The 21,737-nt window shown below is 37.6% G+C and overlaps 1 protein-coding gene across 1 annotated transcript in view; it reads left to right on the top strand.

The window, feature by feature from the left end:
• Window positions 1-21,737, top strand: part of TLN2 (talin 2) — a 252,871-nt gene that overhangs the window by 203,767 nt on the left and 27,367 nt on the right. Inside the window, exon 49 of the mRNA XM_044660127.1 lies at window positions 9,233-9,340. Coding sequence (XP_044516062.1) covers window positions 9,233-9,340 — 108 coding nt within the window. The remainder of the gene's footprint in view (window positions 1-9,232; window positions 9,341-21,737) is intronic.

Below are 21,737 nucleotides of genomic sequence, written 5' to 3'. Positions count from 1 at the left end.
AGGGGAATGGATGGAAAAGAAATTGGTGTCTATGGTGACCTAGGAGTGAAGATCCAGAGTATTTCTCATGACTCAAACACAGATTTTTATTCTCTCCCTTTCCATATTTTACCAATATACGCATTATAATACCTGACAATTGCATAACATTTTTACTATTTCAAATCATGATTATTTCTCTTATATTTGATCTACCTATGAAATAAGAAGGAAAGGTATTTATCCCCATTTTATAGTCTTTCTTACACCTTATTCCCCAATATATACTCTTCAAGCCAATGAAACTGACTTCCTGTGGCTGATCCATAAATAAGACATTCCATCTCTTGACTCTGGGCATTGTCTCTGGCCATCCCCCTTGTCTAGAAAGCTCTTGCTACTCTATTCTGATTATTGACCTCCATGACTTCCTTTAAGTCCTAACTAAAAACCCTTTCCCTAATCCCTCTTAATTCTAGTGCTCTTCCACTTTTAAATTTTTTTCCCTATTTGTCCTGTATGGACAGTGATCCTTCACCTATAATGGGAGTTATGTTCCAGAGACACACACACACACACACACACACACACACACACACACACACACACACACCCCACCATTGGTGAAAATCTGCAAAGTAGCTGCTTTATAGTTATTTTACTATTTATATCTATTTTAAGGCTTTAGAAGCCTTTCCCACTCTTCTGTAAGTCTTTTCCACACTCTTATTAACCTTTCCCACGCTCATATAAACACTGAACCAATCAGCACCCAGGATACAGAACTTAGCACTGTGATTGGTTGCCTTTCATTCCATCAGCCAAAACAGAAATGCCTGCTTTGTGCTCAGCCATGTACAGTCTCACCTTGGCAAACTTGTGCTTGGGCTATCTCAGGCCCTCCTATACCTGGGGCTTGTCATCTCACTTGTCATGATGCTCAAGAACAAGAAGAATAATGTATTGATAAGAGATTTGTATTATTGCCAATTTGGCATCATGGTAACTATTTTGTGTATTATGGCATGAAAGTGAGTCTTTAAAAAGATTTTTCTTTCAATATTCATTGATATCTAATGTAATCACTCCAGCATCCTCTAAGAGAACTCAAGTCATGGTCATAACAATTCTAGTTGTGTCTTTGTGATCCCATTTGGGGTTTTCTTGGCAGAGATGCTGGAGTGGTTTGCCATTTCCTTCTTTAGCTCATTTTGCAGATCATGAAATGGAAGCAAAACAGGGTTAAGCAACTTGCCGAGGCTCACACAGCTAGTAATTATCTGAGGCTGGATCTGAAATTAGGTCTTCCTGATTCCAGGCTCAGCTATCTCCATCTAGCTGCCCAGGGTCAAAGAGCCAGTGAGTATCTTAGACACTTACTAGCTGTTTGATCCTAGGCAAATAAGTCACTTAATTTCAATCTGCCTCAGTTTCCTTGAACTCATGAAAATGAGTCTTCCTGTTTCCTAGCCTAGTGTTCTATTAACTACACCACTTAGCTGCTTTAAAAACAGGTCTGACTAAATGGATGAGAGACTAAGCAACATAAGTGATGGTAATGATATTTTCCCTAGATTAAAAATAATAACAACAGCATATATATATATAATAAAATGCTTTATAAATATTATCTCACTTGATCCTCACAATCCTGAGAGGTAGATGCTATAATTATCCCCATTTTGTAACTGAGGCAAATAAAGTGACTTGCTCAGGGTTATACATCTAGTAAGTGTCTGAGGCCAGTCTGGTAAAGCTGCTGGATTTCTTCCAAGAATAATATGTTTAAATATATTTTAAAATGGCACAATGGATGGAGTGGCACAGTGGATAGACTACCAGACCTGGAGTCAGAATGACCTAAATTAAAATCCAGCCTTAGACACTTTCTAGCTGTTTGATCCTAGGCAAATAAGTCATTTGATTTCTATCTGCCTCAGTTTCATTAACTGTAAAATGAGGATAATAACACCACCAACCCCCCCACAGGACTATTGTAAAGTTCAATTGAGATAATATGTATAAAGTGCTTCATAAACCTTAAAGCACTATATGAGTGCTGACTTGTTCTTGTTAAATGTATCCAGTTTTTAGGATTGCAAAGGAAACCAATTATACTGAAATAGTTATCCAAAATTTTTTAAAAAGCAAACTCATAGAGCCCAAGTCAAGGACCCTTCAGTTCTTGGGCAGACTAAAGATAAAATATAGAGAAAGTAGAAAGGGCTTCAGATCCGCCAGGGCACAAAGGGTCCCTTTAAATCTAGGAAGGCAAATTCTATGGATTCAAGAAACTCAAGCAAATGGCCATAGAAACCAGACAACTGTGTAATTAGAAAATCTTGAACCTTTGAACTACATCTCCCAGAAAGATGCTGGGATATGTAGTTCAAAGGTTCAAGATTTTCTGATTGCATACAACACTGGGGCAGATATGATCCTATGACAGCAATTACTTGCCATCTGACCTCTTTTCTCCATGTCTAGGTTGAGTCCATCCTAGACTCTCAGGTGTTACCCATAGTCAGAAGGATGTTAGAACTTTGTAGTTGTCCCCTGACCTTAGGTTATAGCAGAGACAGAGGTGCTGAGTTTACTTGTTTCCATACTTGGAACCTTCAAGTCTTGCCTGACAGCTCTGGCTGCTACCTTACCTTAAAATCCTAATTTCCTCATAACCCTTGACAATATTGGATCTACTTCTTTTCTCTAGGCCAGTCCAGAGCTGAACTGATCTGGGTCCAAATTAAAACTCTTAGTTTTAAATTCCTCCAACTTTCTACTCCCTCTGGCCACAGACCTGTCAGGACCACCGGGGACCACCTGGTTGTGGGTCCTGATGGGGTAAAAATGTAGACAGACTCAGGAGGGCTGATTCCTTATCCTTCAGGACCCCCAAACAGGTGGTCCTGACAACTGGAGCCTAAATGATCACTGTACTTCTCCGAGTCAGTGTTTTACAGGGAGTTGTCTGAAAGCTGTTTAGCTGGCTTTCTTTGATCACATTCTAAAATCATTTGTGATTTTCAAAACCAGGTGGTCCCTGGTGGTCCTGACACAGACCAAGATATTCTGAAAGAGTTCTGGCTTTCAGAGCCCTTGAATACAAGGACAAAGGTTAGTGAGGAGGGACCTACACTGTAGTAGTTGGATCTCTTTCTTGATGCCCAAGAACTGATATTGTCTTCTCAAAGTTCTCAAGAGTGAGGGTGATGCTACTGTCTTTTCATTTAGTAATCAAGGCATCCAGCATTTATTAAAGACCTGCTCTGTGTCAGGCACCATGCTAAGCCCTAAGGATACAAATATTTAGTAAGTGCCTACTATATGTAGAACATTGATTGCCTATACAGGTAGATACATAGATTAACCAAGACACAGTACCTGTTCTCATAGAGTTTTCTATCTATCAAACCCCCATGGGAGCTTTAGGATTTGGTAGCCTTCATCATAGTTAGGCCACATTTAATTCTCTGTATTCTATTGTCTTATAGCTTGCTTTGGCCAGAAAATTCATCCCCAAGTCAACAGCTTCTCAGTGATGAATTTCTCCCTTCTCACCTAGCTAACGTAATTGTTGGAAAGGAGAATATATGTTGCCAAGACTGTTGTCAAAACCCTTCCAGCATCATAGAACTTGTCAGAGCTTAGACTTCCCAGACCTAACCTTCCAGAACTTAGTCACCTCCGTGTCAGAATGCGGTATCTGCAGGATTTTATGGAAGACATTGGAGAGGTATAGGTTGGACGTGAGTAGGGTATGATGCATAATAAATAAGGAATTAATACAAGAGATATGATGTAAGAGATGTCACCAGAAGAATGTGTAGGGGAAAATAAATGGGCTGGTCCTATAGTGGGGAATTGAGATGGAGATACTTGATGGAGAGCTTGTTTGCTCTCCCAGGAGCCACATAACCTCAAGAGAGTGTAAGGAAAGTCCACTACTTTTTGGTAGACCTCCTGTGGCAAATATGAGAGCATCTGGATAAAAATAACACAAAATAATCAGAAGTGGATGCATTGTGAGATCTGCAATGTTGGGAATAATATCCATATCAATGAGCCAAGCCAAAAAAAAATGCAATCTATCAACCAACAAGCATTTATTTTATATCTACGATGTGTCAGGTATTGTATTGGAGATACAAAGGGGAAAAAATAGTCTCTACCCTAAAGGAATTTTTATTCTGACTGGAAAGATAGCATGAACATATATATAGATACAAAACAGGTACAAAATAGATTTAAGTTCATCTTGAGCAAGGAGAAGGGACTAGCAGCTAATGCCCTTCCACCTTCCATCTACTCTGTAAACTTGTCTTGTATAAACTCATTATTTTCATATTTATCGCCATCACTAGAAATATGAGCTCCCTGAGAACAGGGACTTTTTGGCCTGCTTAGTCTCTCCAGTGCCAGTTCCTGGCACCATAAATACTTAATAAATGTTTATTGACCATTGATTTGACTTACAAGCAGCTGAGAGAACTAGAAAAGACTTCATGTAAAAGGCAGCTCTAGATTTAAGTCTTGAAGGAAACCAGGGATTCCAAAAAGTTAAAGGTGAAGAGGAAGAACCATCCAGGCATAGAAGACAAGATACCAAGGTACAGAGATAGGGATGGACGATTGTACATAAGGAAGCCAGTCTAATAGAGTTCCTGAAGACGTAATAAAGCCAGAAAGGCCAGGTGGGACCAAGTTCTAAAAGAACCTTAAATGCCAAAGAACATAGTTTAGAGCTGACCGTTGAGTTATTAAGGCACCACTAAAGTTTATTTTGTAGGGAAGTGACATGATCAGGCCTAAAGAAAAAGAATATTCTGCTTTTACACCTCTCCAGACATCCAGATCCAGGCCCTGAGCTGTACTGAAATCTTTTCTACCTTTGGGGTTTATGTCCTGATCTGGAACAAAGTCAGACCTCTCTATTGTCCCCAGAGCAAACCTTGCATTCCCAGGTGGCTTGCTGAATAGTCAAGACCTAACCTGACTGACTGTCCACTTTCCTGACCTCAGAGCCAGAATTTTCCAAAATACTACTTGGCTTATGGTCTCAGGTTCAAGAGAAATGGGGATAGTAGGATCCAGGAGGAGGAGGAGGAGAAGGAGGAAGAAGAGGAGGGGTGAGCAATATAGGAATTATGCACCAGCCAAGATTACATGTCCAAAGCCATACTCAATTTTTTTGTCCTGTTTTGGGGATTGGTTTCATATGTTGAACTTAGAAATGAACATTCAGAATTTGACCTATCAACTTGCCCTTTAAGGGAATAACTTTTTGTGGGGAGGAGTTGCGGAAAGATTCACCCAGGAATTGTGAGATGTCTCAATGTCCATGGTCTTCTGTGTAGGTATCCTCCAACATGTGTGTGATATGAGAAGCCCTGGAAGGTCCATCTCCCCTCTTTACCCCCACTCCTTGAGCTCGCAGAGTATTTTTGTTTATGTAATTTATCCAGATGGCCCTTGTTAAAATGCAAATGTGTTCCTCAGAAAGGATAATGGATTAAATTAATTATCCCAAGATAGAACACTCTGGGGGAAAGGGGCACCTTTACTACCTGTGAGCAGAATAAAAGTGTTGGGTGTAAGAGGAGGTAGAGAACAGAGGAGGAACCCTGCTTTGTGATTCATCTCTAGAATATAGAATTAAGAGAATACACCATCAGACTTATCAGCCTTAAGTTCATTGACTCATAAATCTGTCTAGGATTCCTTCACTCAGAATAAGTGCTTAATCTCCTTTTATATTTATTGGAGCCCAGCAGCAAAAAAACATACAAGTTTTTTAATAAGTGATTAATCTAATCACCTAAGTTAAATTACTAACACAAAGTCTAGGTGAGTTTCTCTTAATTTATTTTTTCCTTTTAATTTAATGTAGCATGGTCAGCTTTATCCAGTAATTACACACATAAATTAAATGTGTCTTAGCCCTTACAAATTCCAAATTAGTTTACTGTATCATTCTACATTGCCTACTATTTTAAAAATGAACAGGGACCTTAGAGACTACTGATTAAGATTCCCCCATTTTCTATTTAAGGGACTGGGACTGAAAAGTTAAATAACATGCCCAAGGAAGAAAGGAGGAAAGCAAATAGTTACTCAGTTCTCCAAGTGCTTTACTAACTAATATTGTCTCATTTCATCCTCACAACCACCTTGGGAGTTATAGGCTATTCTTATCCCAATTTTACAGTTAGGCAAACTGAGGCAGACAGGTGGAGGAACTTGCTGAAGTCACACAGCTAGTACCTGAAGCATAATTCAAACCCAAGTCTTGCTGGCTCCAGACCAAACACCTTTTCCATTATGCCACCTATCTGGCAACTGTGGCAAATTATCAGTCTAATTCTCCTAGTCTTTCCATTAACCAAACTAATGTGTATATTAAGCTAAGGAAATGCATGAGGCAGGTAAATCTATTGCCTAGAAAATCACTCAATGTTCTCCAAAACAAAAAAATTAAAAAATAAAACCAAATTTAAAGAATAAAACTACCTGTACAAATAACAGAATTTTGACAGGATAGCCATGTTTTTATAGGCACATCCTGCTTTAATCAAACCTATTATACATAAAGCTGAATTTAGAAAATGGATAAATTAAGGGACACTGATTTGTATTGCAAAGAGATATCTACTTTGTGACAAGTCTGTTTCACAGGCTTCTTTTTTTGAACAGCAAATTTCTCCAGTGCATTTCAAATGTGATTCAATTTACAAAAATTCATTTTACATACAACTCAGAAGCACATCTACTGCAAAAAAGAACCATCTGTTCTTGAATAGGCTAGGACTTTGTTACATATTGCTTGCTTTCCTGTGATTATATTTTGTATTACTTTTTTTTTAAACCCTTACCTTCTGTCAAAGAGTCAATACTGTGTTTTGGTTCTAAGGCAGTAGAGCCAGAAGGGCTAAGCAATGGGGATTTGGTGACTTGCCCAGAGTCACACAGCTAAGAAGTGTCTGAGGTCAGATCTGAACCCAGGCTCTCCGGGCTTCAAACCTGGCTCTCCCCCACTGAGCTACCTTGCAGACCCTTTTGTATTATATTTTAAGAGATTGTTCATCCTGGAATTATCTGGTAAAACTCTGGGGGACCAGCCTCTTTAAAAAAACAAAAGACTTTGAGCAGAATGCAAAGAAATCTTTAAATGTGGAGCTCATCCATTTGAAAATGTGGAGAAGGTACCATAACATTCCAAAAAAAAAAAAAATCACTAGACTTGGATTTAGGGTAGCTCAACCCCACCACTTAGTATTGATGTAAACTTGAGATAGTCTCTTAATCACCTTGGATCTATTTTAGAATAACAATGATTAAAGCATTTATTTCTTTAAAATTTACAAAACATTTTATCTATATTTTCTTTCTTTTTAAATTAATTTTAATTTAGTTAAATAAATTACTTTTCAATTAAATTTAAATTAAATTAAATATCTTCTGTCCTAGATCAATTCTAAGCCAGAAGAGCAGCAAGGGCTAAGCAATGGAAGTTAAATGACTTGCCCAGGGTCACTCAGCCTAGAAATGTCTAAAGTCAGATTTGTACCCAGGACTTCCCATCTCCAGGCCTGGTGCTCTATCCACTAGCTCCCCTCTACATTTTCTCATTTGATCCCTCCAAGGATCCTATGACATTGATGCTACTATTGTCCTCATTTTACAGATGAGGAAATTAAGGCTGAAAAAGTTAAATGACTTGTTTAGAGTCACATGGCTAAGTATCTGCAGCATGATTTGAACTCAGGTCTTACAAACTCCAAAGTCTGACATTCTATCCAAGGTTTGACCTAACTTCTTAAGCAATTAAATACACATAAATGAGTTAGCCTAAGGTCCTTTCCAGCTCTAAAGCTGTATTTGTTTATTCCAAACCTGTGATTTAATAGGTATAAAGAAATCCCATTAGAGAAACTCCCTCTACTAAAGCAATCCTTAACCTAGAATCATTGATATATAGTTTTAGGGGAGCAGTTGAGTAACTCAGTGGATTGAGAGCCAGGCCTGGAGATGGGAGATCCTGGATTCAAATTGGACCTCAGATACTTCCTAGCTGTGTGACCCTGGGCAAGTCACTTAATCCCAATCCCTTTGCCCACCAAAGCCTCTCCTACCTGGCTTTTTTTTTTTTCCCACTGAGGGAATATAGAAATCGACCCCACCACCACTTAAAGTTTAAGGTATGGAGAGAGACAAGAGATTTCACAATATGGGAAATATGGGAGAGGGAGCAAGCTGTTGGCAGTAATAAGGTGACTGGCAGAGCAACAAGTGACTGAAGGCATCAGTAACCTTTTCATCTCAGTTTGAAAAGAAAGTGAGAAATAAATCATGTTCTAGTAGAATGAACCCTGTTCCCACTGTTATAACTCTGGGAGAAAGTATCTGTTTTATTCACATCATTGTTTCCCTCTAGAAAGCTCTGATATTTTATTTTTCTCTATAGTAGAAACTAAATAAGGGAATGAGACGCCCTCAGATTTCAGATAAGGGTCTCAGAACAGCCCAGGAGTCTACAGTTTGCCTCAGATTCATGCAGTCATTTCTCAGTCAAGTCTGACTCTTCATGACCTCCTTTAGGGTTTTCTTGGCAAAAATATGAAACGATTTGTCATTTTCCTTCCCTAACCCAGACTAATGGCTAAATTTCCATTTATATTTATTAACATTCTGAACCAAATAAAAAAGTAAATTTTATGCTAAATGACTTTCCACCACTTCTTAACATAAAGGTCAGTTAAGTTTCTCTAAATTATTCTGACTTAGGATTTAAAGCTGTGGGTAGGCTGATCAGCTATCCAGTGACTATATATGCAATTGCAGTGTCTCCCTTTATTTTCCTCACTTTGGAGAACTGTTTCTTTAATAATTCAAAGTAAGGCTTGTAGATCTCCTCCTGCCTACATGGCCGTATCTTGAGAAATTAGATTTTAACATTCAAAGTGGTACAAAGGAAAAAGTACTGATTCTCAAGTCAGGAAGCCTGGGTTCAATTCTTGCCTCAGACACATATTACCTGTGGAACTAGGAGCAAGGAATCTAGATCTCTCTCCCTGGACCTATTTTCTCATCTGTAAAATGAGATGATTGAACTGGAAGGTTTTTAAGGTCTCTGTTCCTGCCAGCTCTATCTCTATGATCCCATGAATTTAGAGGGAAACTTCCTTTCTCTGCTTTGATTGGTATATTGATTAGTTCTGCCTATTTTAAGGTCTATGATCCTTTTTCTCCTTAGCAAGCTTCATATCATGCTGATGTTGGTGAAGATGTGAGAGCCCGAGCCTTGAGATATGGAACTGAATGCACCTTGGGATACCTGGACCTCCTGGAACATGTCCTTGTGGTAAGAGAAATATATTGAATCTCTCTCTCTCTCTCTCTCTCTCTCTCTCTCTCTCTCTCTCTCTCTCTCTCTCTCTCTCTCTATCTATCTATCTATCTCTATCTCTCTATCTCTCTATCTCTCTCCCTCTCTCTTCTCCCTCACTCCCTCTTTCTCTCTTGTTCTCTCTTGCTCTCTCCATCCTTCCTTCCACTTTCTCGCCCTTCTTCTTTCCCTTTCTCCCCTTCTCTCCCTCTCCCCTTCTCTCTCTCTCTCTTTCCCTCTCCCTCCTCCCTCCCCTCCCCCTCCCTCTCCCCTTCTCTCCCTCTCTCTACCTCTCTTTCTCCCTCTCTCTCCTCCCTCACTCCCTCTTTCTCTCTCTCTTGTTCTCTCCCTCCTTCCTTCCCTTTTCTCACCTTATTTCTTTCCCTTTCTCTTTCTTTTCTATTTTCTCCTTCTCCCTCCCCACTTCCCTCTCCCTTTCTCATTCCTTTCTTTCTCAGACGAGTTTATAGTAAAATGTTTTCAGAATTTCTCTCCTCTGGTCGTTAAAATGAATGGCTTTGTAGATTTTCCTCCTGGAAACTGACTATAAACCATCTTCTCATACAGTGAAAAGACAGTAGTATTTTACACTTTCGTACCATTTTAAAGTGCTTTTACCTCTGCTGTCTCTTTTTATGTTCTTATCGTGGAAGATACAGGGATGTTTCTCCCATTTCTTCAGTTAAGGAAACTCAGAAATAGAAAGGCTAAGTGATTTATCTGATTTACAGTCATCCTGGCACTCTCGACCTTCTTCCATTGCCTGACATTTTTAAAGTCTCAATTCCAGACTCAAATCTATTGGGATATTGAACCTAATTTCTCTTTTGCTCACCAATGTAAGCATGTTCCACAAAATGGCAGGGAAAGTAAGGAAGATTGTTCAAACAACCTTGACAAAGAAGGCAGCATAGAATAATAGAGGGAGAAAACTGGTGCCACAAGTCAGAAGAAATCTGAGTTCTGTTCAGTGCTCTCCTTTTGCCCAAAAATTATTTTATATTTTCTTTATAGATCCCATTTAACATGTGTGTCCTCCGTTCCTAGCCTATCACCTTGTACATAACAAATGTTGAATAAATGATCACTGAATGGAATTAGTGGAAAGTAGGATGGAAATTGGGGTTGGGATAGTGGGTCCTGGTCTTGGCTCAGCCACTAAAAAACTGTATCACCTGAGGCTAATCACTTCCTCTAAGGACAATATTCTTTTGAGAAACATTTATGAAGTGCCTACTCTATGTCAGGCATGGTGCTAAAATACTAAGAGTACAGAAAAAGGCAAAAGTCTCTGTCCTCAAGGAGCTTACAGTCTAATGGGGGAGACAATATGCAAGCAAACACTTAAAAAGAAAGCTATATACAGTCGTCCCTCACTCTATAGTGGTTCAATTATTGCGGCTTCATTGTATTGGGGGTTTTGAAAAAATCTAATTCTGTATTGCGGAGTTTTGGCTACATTGCAGGATTTTGTGGATAAATACTGTACTGTACACAATGGAAATGCAGTACGCCATTAGCACTTGCCCAAGTTTGCCAAGGTGAGACTGTACATGGCTGAGCGCAAAGCGGGTGTTTCTCTATTGGCTGATGGAATGAAAGGCAATCCACAGCGCTAAGTTCTGTATCCTGGGTGCTGATTGGCTCAGTGTTTATATGAGCGTGGGAAAGGTTAATAAGAGTGTGGAAAAGCATTGGAAATGCAACTGGAATCTTAATATTACAGCCCACCATGTGTTTATAAAGAGATAGAATTGCAAATAAAGAGAGAACAAAGATGGAAAAAACAGCTTTCTTGGGCCAAATGAATGCAGAGGATAATCCATGTTGGGGGAGACATAATTGTGAGGGTGATGATAAATTAATATCCAAGATTTCCAAAAGTGGGGAAGATACCAAAGGCACAGAAAAAAAATCGTAGCCTTTATTAATATGCCGCCCAAAGAGGCAACTGAGAAAACAGTAATTAGTGACCTATTTCTCTACCTTCCCATTTATACAAATCTTCATCCAGCTTGTCTATATATAAACCAAGGTCATCCTGTGGCTCTGGACAAGTCATTAGACTCCCATTGCCTAGCCCTTACCACTCTTCTGCCTTGGAACTAATGCATAGTATTGATTCTAAGATGGAAGGTTTTTTAAGTAAATAAACTGATCACTATCCATGAGGAGGATTTTAGTAGGAAACAAGCATATTTTTGCATTCAATAATCAAGAACAGACCATATCTTTTTGTCATTTTGCACTTGACTAAAAGATATTGAAAACATAAATCCTATCTTGGTTATTGTTTTTAGTTTCTGAAAAAGCATTTGATACAGTAGAATAAAAATGCCACCTTCAAGCTCTTCTTCAACAAAATGTCTCCTACCCATGTATCAGAATAATTCAAGGGGAAAGCTGGGTATCTCAGTGGATTGAGAGCCAGGCCTGGAGATGGAAGGTCCTAGGTTCAAATCTGGCCTCAGACACTTCCCGGCTGTGTGACCCTGAGCAAGTCACTTGATCCCCATTGTCTACCCTTACCACTGTGGTATTCTTCAATACCACAATACATAGTATTAACTCCAAGATGGAAGGTAAGGGTTTAAAAAAAAAAAAAGAATAATTCAAGGTACTTTGAAAGATATAACAACAAAAATAATCTTATTCAGTGACACTCTGAGCCATCAAATAAGACATATAAGAAAGACATATAAGAGTAAAGCAAGCTCTCTGGAGGTGTAAAACACTGTGATGGAAGAGAACCAGTGCAGAATCCAGGTTGGAAAAGTGATTTCTCTAAGGATGGTGTGATACGTCCCTCAGAGACTCCTATTTGAAAATGATATGAGAGAGAGAGAGAGAGAGAACGAACACACCTTGGGAAGACCCTGGTTCCAATGTGGCTTCAAATACTTCTCAGCTGTTTCACTCTGGGCAAGTCACAACTCCAGTTGCTTAGCCCTCACTGTTCTTTAGTTCTTCTGCCTTGGAACCAATACTCAGTATCAATTTAAGATAGAAAATTAAAGGTTGTTTTTTTTTTTTAAGTCATATTAAAACTACAGGGATTCCTCTTCATTCTCTCAGAGACCCATTTATCTCATTGCTACCTCTTTGCTGCCATTACCAGAAGTAGCTGTTTGTTAATCAGAAGCTTTTTCTGGGTGGTAGGGTGGATCAGTGATGGGCAAACTTTTTAAAGAGGGGCCAAAGGAAAGGAAAGATTCATCTGTCTGTCTGTTTCTAAGGCAACTCTTTGGAAGTTTCATTGTATTGTATCCTACTCATTGTATTCGTCAGATTAGGAATAATGTCTGTGGGGTCGGATAGAACTGATTTAGGGGGCCACATCTGGCCCGCAGGGGGTAGTTTGCCCATCAGTGTCTTAGATGGTTTAATAGTGGGTCAGCCAGCCAAGTAATCAGAAAGAATATCTATGGATTCTTATGACCTAGAGACTTCTATTAAAAAGGCATTTACCTTTCAGTGTTACCCTGCTACCCTGAATTTTTATTTAGGTAGTTGCTAACATTTCCATTAATTTGTTGTCTATTACAGATTCATTTTTCCTTTTATTTACTGTGGAAACAGGTCTTTCAAACCCTAAACTGCAAAATTGAACCATTTTATGTGTCTGTTTAAAGACTACCACCTGGGTTTCTTTTTCATCTTTCAACACAATTATTGCCATTGTAACATGTAATTACAGAGGAAATGTACTTCATTTTTGCTTGGCAGTTTGTAGTTTGTATGGAGGTGTACCCAGTGCTAAAAAGAAAGGTGTCAAAAGGAAGAAAAAGGAAAGGAAGTTGAAATGAGTCTTTAAAAAAGTATATGCAAGATTCCCTAAACCTGTGTAACAATAATATTCTTGGAGATAATAGTGACTCATTCCAATATTATTGATTTTCAAGATAATTTTGTAAAGGAATATTTTCATTTTTTTCTGCTTATCAGTTTAGATTGGGACCTCATCATTTTTAAAAATATTTTGATAACTGTAGTTCAAGTAGTTCAGCTTCCACTGAAATCCTATATATTTTATTTTATGCACTTAATAGGATTACTCTGAAAAGGGGTCCACCAAATTGCCAAAAGGCCTATGAAGTTAAAACATTAAAGTTGCTGGATAGGCTCTTTAAAAATGATGGATTCTAGTGACTTACTAGAGACAAATTTAAAATGTAAATGTTATTAATAATATGAGACTATTTGTCAATCCTAGAACTTTCCCATATGTTTTCCTGGTCACCTATGCATTCAGAGAGCTTGTAACTTATCAGAATCTATTTCTTTTTTTTTTAAGATATATTAATTTTAATTAAACTAAAATGTTGGATTAGTTTAAATTTTAGAAATGTTAACTTCCTAAAACAGACTTAAAACAAAGTAGAATAAAAGAATTGTGATGGCCTAAAGAAAAAGAAAATTCAAGAGACTTTACTATTCCAAATAATTCTTATAACTGTGGTAACAAGAAGAAACTAGCATGACTAAGAGTTTGAATTATAAATAAGAATACTACCAAAATGTGAAACCATATACTCTACTTAAATGGTTCTACACTCTTGTTAGTGCAGATAATCCTTCCAACAATGCAGCTTAAACTTCTGTATAGAATTGTTACATTGGCATTGCCTTCTCCATACATTTCTCCCTTTTCAACCTCATTTCCTTTATTATGTAGGTCAGGTTGGATTTCTTTTAATCACATGCAATCTTTTTTCTCATTTTTATTCTTTCAGTTTAGTATTAATTTTGATCTTTAATCAAACAAGTCAGTGGTCTGGCTGATTCAGGAAAGATTTCTACATCAATAAATCACTGCATTAAAATTAAATTAATTAGTGATCATTTAATTATTTTTAATATTAATTTAATTATTTAAAATAATTAATGATGCTTGCTTTTCAGTGTTTGTCATGCCAGTGCTTTCTGATTATTTTCTTCAAAGTATTAGTGATGTTCAAGTCTTCTGTGTAGTGTACAAGTCTTTGGGGTTCCTTACTCTTGAACTGTGTTTTCTGACATGTGATCTTCATCCTTCTTTCCTGTTTCTCCATTTGCATTGAGGTCACTGAGTATTCTATATATTGATTTAATTTGAACGATATTACCAAGTGCTTGAAAAATTGCTCTCACTCTTCATCCTCCACATTCTCCTCATTCCCCTTTTTAGCTCATCATCTTGGTTGTGCTCCCTAACGGTGAATGGTGACCAAGATTTTGTCCTGGGCTATCTTCTTTTTTACCTTTCTGCTTTCTCTCTTAGTAACCTCATCAGCTCCTGTAGGTTTAACCATTCTGTCAGTAGATGACCTCCCATGCTGAATACCTAGCCACATTGTCTCCTTGGAGGTGATCGTCAGACCCACATCTTTAATTGTCCATTAGAGACATTTCAGTCTTGAAATCTTGGAGACATCTTAAACTCAGCATGTCTAAAAGGAAATTCATTGTCTTTCTCTCTAAACCCTTCCCTCTTCCCTATTTCCCTATTTCTGACAACGGAGCCATTTTCTTACAATGTCTCAGATTTATAATCTTGATATCATCCTGGACTCTTCCCTGTACCACACATAACCAATTAACTGCCAAATCTTGCCGTTTTTACCTTCATAGCATCTCTTACATCCAACTCCTTCTCTCCTTTCACACAGACAAAGCCTCAGGCTTTCATCACCTCTTGACTAGGTTATTACAATAATCAAATTTGGACTTCTTGCCTATAGTTTCTTTCCACTCCAATCAATCTTCCACATTGCTGCCAAAGTTACTTTCCATAAACACAGATCTGACCAAAGAACTCCCCTTCTGGATCAACTTAAGCAGCTTCCTATAACTTATAGAATAAACAAATAAATGCAAACTCCTTTGTTTAGCCTTTAAAGACCCAAACAACCTAAGTCCAACTTATCTTTCTTACTTCCTTGGAAGTTACACCCTTCCCACACTGTGATTTAACTAAACTAGCTTTTTTCCCTGTTCTTCTTGCATTCTACTCTTGTCTCCAGGCTCTACCTTTGTACTGACTCACTCCCTTGTCTAGAATGTGAGGCCCTCTCTCCTTTTAATGTGCAGCTCAAGCTCAAACAGCTTCTGAGTAAACTTTTTCCTTATTCCCAGAGCTTTAGTGCCCCACCACACTCCCAAAATCCTTGTATTTAACTACTTTTTTATATTTGTAGATATTAAATTTATGTTTATGCTCATATATATATAAACATGTAGAGATATAGATACAGATGTGTCTCAATATATATGTGGGTGCATATGTATATATCATATATAGGATGTGTGTGTGTATAGACACACTTATCTCTCCCCCTTCACTAGAATAATAAGCTCACTGCAAATAGGGATTGTTTCATTCTTTGTACTTCTATCTCTAATGCCTAAAACAGTGCTCAGGACATATTAAGTGCTTAATTAATAATTGATGATTGATTATAGCAGATGGTATGCTGTGTAATTATTTTACAAATTTTAAAAATAACATGATAAAAGGATATTCATTGCTACATTTGGTTACCAAGTAGAACCAATACTTCCATCTTCATTCACCTCTCCAAAGAGACCCTATGATCCAGTATTCCATTTAACTGCAACTTCCTTCTGTCTTATCATTTAATCTATAGTGACGTCATCAAGACTGATAATTATTTAGTTCCTAAATTGCATCTCTACTTGCTGGCTAGTCATAAAGGATTTCCCATTTAGAGCACCATCTTCTAAATTAAAAGTTTATGGGTAGCATTAAAATGGTGTCAATTTTTATTGTCTCCTAGAGGAGAAGCTTGTGGAGATAAAAATCAAGGAAGACAAAATGTCACTTACCAGAAGATAAGACATAGGGTGTCTTCAGTGGATAGGGAGTCAGACCTGGAGATAGGAGGTCCTGGGTTCAAATCCAACCTCAGAAATTTCCTAGCTGTATGACCTAGGCAAGTCACTTACCCCAGTTGCCTTGCCCTTTCCAGTATGCCTTGGAACCAATAACTTAGTATTGCTTTATTCATTCATTCATTCATTCACTCATTTATTTATTTATTCGTTTATTTATTTATTTAGATTTGAATATTTTATTTTTTTAGAAAAATTTTCCATGGTTACATGATTCATGTTTTTACTTTCCCCTTCACCCCCATTCACATTGCTAGCAAGGAAATCATAGTAATCTGTGGAGATCAAAACACTGGGGTATGGTGAAAATTTATGATATCAAAAGAAAAAGAAAACCTCATATACATTATGAACATTTACAAGGTCATAGAATAGTATAGAATAGCTCAAAAAAAAAAAAGCAATTTCCAAGCCTCAAAGTGTTAGATAAATATGCGTTGTTGTGCTGGAGGAAAATAATTTCTAGCTAATGAGACTGAACATTTTTCATGATCTTTGCCACTTGTAATAACCTCTTAGACTGAAGATGTTGCCTAAAATGGTCTAAATTTAACCCGTTCACCAGATTATCACTAAATCACATGAAGCTAATTTTTCATCATTAAAAAATAGATTTTTTTTAAACTATCACTGTTTTCTTATCCATAGTGCAAGATCCAACCAGTCTCTGCCTTCTCCCCTTGTGAGGCTGTTATTAATAGCTCCTTTGTGTGATATGAGCCTTCCATTCGGTCTCTTAACAAACATGACATAGACACCAAGGAGAAACTTTGGCTTTCCTTCTGTTTGTTATCTTTCACTCTTGCTCCATGGAAGTTCTGCCTTTTTCTGGTTACATTTGGATGATGTCTCTTGTGGATAATTTGTCACTGATAACCTGTGACTGCCTGTCTACACCCACCCTATCCTATCATTGCCCTTAACATATAATATTCATTTTCGATTTTTCAGAGACTGTAGTGTTCCACAACTCAGACAATAAGCCATACGACAGTACTTTAGATTGCTAGCCCTAATTTCCCGCCTCTTCCTGTTCTCCTCTCATCCCTTCATCAAATATGTCCTAGAAACATAAATATTTTCTACTAACGAGAAAATAAGCATGTGGATTGATAGTCACAAATGCCCTGTTTTAATCTTTTTTTTTATGGTAGTAGTAATACCAGCCAATATTCTCTTCCCAATTTATTTCATATACCTGTGTCTATCCTTTAGCATCTCAAAATTGTCATTTTTGCATAGACTCCTCTGTATACCCATGATCTAACATAATTGCTCTTCTAGTTTTTGTTTTGCCTAGTTCGCTTCAAGGGTCAGCTAGAATGCCACCTTCTGCATGGAGCCTTCTTTTTTTTTCCTTCCCACTATCTTGAGCAGTTTTGCCACCAAAAAAAAACATAACTTTTATCTAATTTATATATGTTTTAGGTTCCTATATATGTTCATATTATCCATATGTCCCCCTTGCCCAGATTATTTGATTTTTGTCTCTATATCCCCATCACCTCATATAGTGCCTAGCAGATGGTAAGTGTTTCCATAAATACAGAGCATCCCAGAAGTCTTATTGCAGTTTTAAGCCATTAAAGCTTAACTCTAAAACCACAGTAATACTTTTAGATATCCTGAATTTTCTTTTGATCAATTTGTTTTCTTTAATCTGTCTCTACAAATTTCCCCATTTTGGAGAAATATTTTGAGACTGTAGTATCGCATGACTGGCATCTCTCTGTCATTACTCTAAGAATGAACTCTCCAGTACAAAGAGATGGGTTTTGGTTTCAGGGAAAAGTGTGAAGTAGTTGAAAGTGCTATGTAATTTCCTAATTGAACTCAAACCCTCTCTTCTTAATTCTGAGCCAAATTCATTGTCCATTTAAAGTGTCTGCCAGGGATAAGTAAATCTACATGTATACACATCCACATCCATGTTGATTTTGCCTTTCTAGAAGGTGCCATCATCTTCCTTCCCCCCACACCCCACCCCTTCTATAGTAACAGGAAAGTTAGGAAGAGAGGAGGGTTGGGGGGCAATAGAAATTAAGTTTAGTTTCGGACATGTTGAGTTCAAGATTACAAAAATGTACAAAAGGCAAAGAGGTTAGGGCTGGATCCGTAGATTTGAGAAGCATTAGCATAGAAATGCTTGAATCCGTGGAAGCTGATGAAATTATTTTGTGAAATAGTATATAGAGAGAAGAGACTAAGGCAAGGACAGAATCCTCTACAAGAAATGATACAAAGAGAAAATCAACATGTGTAAATTCATTTATAAGCATTCAGCGAAAGAATCCATCGTAGTCTCTTGTAATCAGTTCAACATTTATGCACAACCATAATATGTGATCTTTAAGTGGTGCTGAAATTACCTTCATTTCTACTAGCGGAATTTTAATTTGATTCTGTTTCCTTCCATTAGAAATCACCTTGCTTCGAGATTGTCTCTGTGAAAGAATGTTAACATAAAAATAGAAATTGTTTCCATCCTGTTTCATCCTTAAGAGCTAACTTTTTTTTGCTATACATTTTCTCCTATGCTTCAAAGTTCAGAATGGACAGAAGTAACATCTCTTTCCCTCAATGTTGTTTTTTCAGTGTAATTTTATTCGTCTCTGAGGCAGTTTGAGTGAGTTTGGGGGGGAGAGGGAGAGAAGTTCCCTACCTTTCAACAATATGAATGGGACTAGCCGATGTAGCACAAATTATTAATATCTTTTTTAAAATTCTCTATTTACCATGCTTCTGGGGAGGCCTGGCTCAAACCATGCAACTATAACTAAGTTACCACTATTCTTCTGGTAGCAGGATGTCGTAATGACCAGCCAATTGCCATTTGGAGGTTCACCTTGAAAACCCAATCCGATAAAATGATGGCAGATATTACAGCTGGTGGGGATTTGAAGTTTATTTTATTGTCTCTTAGTTTTTAAGAGAAAAATCACAGTCTACAAAGGGATTTGGAGTTGTTATATTGTTCTGAATTAAAGATAGTGGAGGGAGTAAAGATTGGCTATTCCATTTAGCTTACTGCTGAACAAACTCCTCTATGGAGTTCTTAACTGGAATCATGAAAAATGTCCCTTGTCCATAGATAGATTTCAGGGGCTCTCTGAAAGGGAGAGGGGGATGGAGGGAGGAAGAGAAAGGGGGAGAAAAAGAGGGAGAAGGGGGATGGGGGACAGTGAGAGAGGGAGGGAGGGAGAGAGAGGGAGAAGGGAGAGGGAAGAGGAAGGAGGTGGGGAGAAAGAGTGTGTGTGCATGTATATCCACATATATAGATAGATTTCAGTATAACTTATTCTTTGTAATCCTACATATTTTATACATTTAAAACAGTATACTGAAAGGGGAGCCATAGGCTTTACCAGACAGCCAAAGGAACCATGACACATAAATGCTTTAAAAATACTGGCCTCTTCCTTTTCTGACAAGATGAACTCTAAACTTTTCTTCCATGTCTAATTGTATTTAGGCAGCAAGTGGCACTTAGAGAGCTAAGTTTGGAGTCAGGAACACCTGAGTTCAAATCCAGCCTCAAGACATGAACTGTGTGACTCTGGACTTCTGTTTGTCTTAATCCACTGGAAAAGGAAATGGCAAATCACTCCAGTATTTTTGCTAAGACAATTCCAAGGACAGTATGGTCCATGGGGTAACAAAGAGTTGAACATAGTGACTGAACAATAGCAACTGATTATACTTCTGGAACTCAGAATGACAGTACTTTCAAGATTCTAATTAACAAATTCTCAGCAAGACCAGTTTAGGAGTCAGATGGCTATCAAGTCAGGCAGTAATGATGTACATAACTTTTATCTCCCCAACTATCTCCTTCAAGACTTCTCCACTCTGCCTAGCATGGCACTCAGTACACACATAGTGGACAATAAGTATTTACTGCCTGTTTAATCTTTGGAAAAAAAGATTATAGAAAATCTAGGGTTATAGATTCAGAGAGAGAATAAATATTAAAGATCATTGAGTCCAAATCCCCCCAATTTTACAGATAAAGGAACCAAGAGCCCAGAGACATTAAACCACTCACCTAAGATCCCATAATATATTGGCTGGCTGGGATTTGAACCTATATTATAATATTTAAAATAGTGTTTTTTCTACTACATCACACAGGGAGTATCCCAAAAAATTGAGTTGAGCATGAAAAAATTGAAGTCACATGGATTTCTGATACCTGCTCACTAGAATAGAACAGAAGCTCAAAGCACTAGGAAACACTAATTCCCACTCATTATAGTTGAGAGGAGTAGGGCCCTTCCAGGTATCTGTCCAATAATGTTCTAGTGTTCTTTCAAAATGAGACTCAGAAATAATATAATTTGACTAGAGAATTCATTAACCTTAATTAATTGCTTGTTGTCAACATAGCACCATGCTGAGTTTAAGGATGAAGATGAGAGGGGATAGAAGGCAATAATTGTTGAAGAAAGAATATCAGTCTCCCTGCATTTTGTTTTAAGAATTAGATCAATTAAGGCCAGGTAGGAAGTTTAGTGGATAGAGAACCAGACCTAGAGACAAGAGGTATCCATTCTAAGACAAAAGGTAAGGGTTTTTTAAAAGATAAATAAATAAAAATAAGAATTAGATTGATTAGAGCAATTACAAGGAGGATCTTTGACTGGCATGGAGTCATCATATCTATACAAAACCTCCTCTAATAAAAGGAAATGGAGGGTGCTTATTTTATCAAGAGAATCCTGAGTAGTTATTTATAACTCCACATCTCTCATTAGAGTTACAAATCAAGAGAAGAGTCTTGATCTATGAGAGAAGGGGGGGAAATTCCAATATATATATGTGCTATTAAATGGTGACAAATCAGTAACATAGATCCTCAAGGAATGCAGAATGGGATAAAGAAGTTGCACCTCACAGAGATATAAACTTTTAACTGCGAATGGTTAGAACTTTCATATCTATAAGATTTCTAAAACATGTTAACACATTCTAAGCAGTTGAAGTTTGTGGAATGAGTTCCTGACCTAGTTGATTCAGCTAAAGCTTTATGGCCTTTTGATTCTATTTAACCTATAAAATTGGCATCTTTACTCCTTTGCATCTTCTTTCAAGGGAGTTGAGGGATTAATGAAAGGGGATAGCCATAAAGCAAATAGAGGTAAGGAAAGAGGAAAGGGAATAAGAAGAGATTATGACTTGGCATTCTAAAACCTTTTTGGTCAAGTTGAGTTTTCTCAATAGGATGGATGATTTGAATGAATTTGTACTGCATTGCTATAAGAGAGGTAGGGCTTCTCTTAATAGATTTTGTTTGTTCAGAAGGGCTCAGAGAAAGGATCGTGCTATGAGTTCATTAATAGGAATGCAACTCAAAAAGTCTTAATATTATGTATGAATTTCTTATGTTCCCTAAATCTGAAGATTGCCAGTGTGAATAGAGAGAAAGAGAGACTAAAGGAAGGAGTGAGTTCAGGGGAAAACCAGGAATTAATGAAATAGAATT

This window comes from Gracilinanus agilis, chromosome 2 (genome assembly GCF_016433145.1).
Source record: "Gracilinanus agilis isolate LMUSP501 chromosome 2, AgileGrace, whole genome shotgun sequence".
In the NCBI taxonomy this organism is placed as follows: domain Eukaryota; kingdom Metazoa; phylum Chordata; class Mammalia; order Didelphimorphia; family Didelphidae; genus Gracilinanus; species Gracilinanus agilis.
Note: the sequence above shows the minus strand (reverse complement) of the source record. Positions and strands in the feature narration are given on the sequence as shown.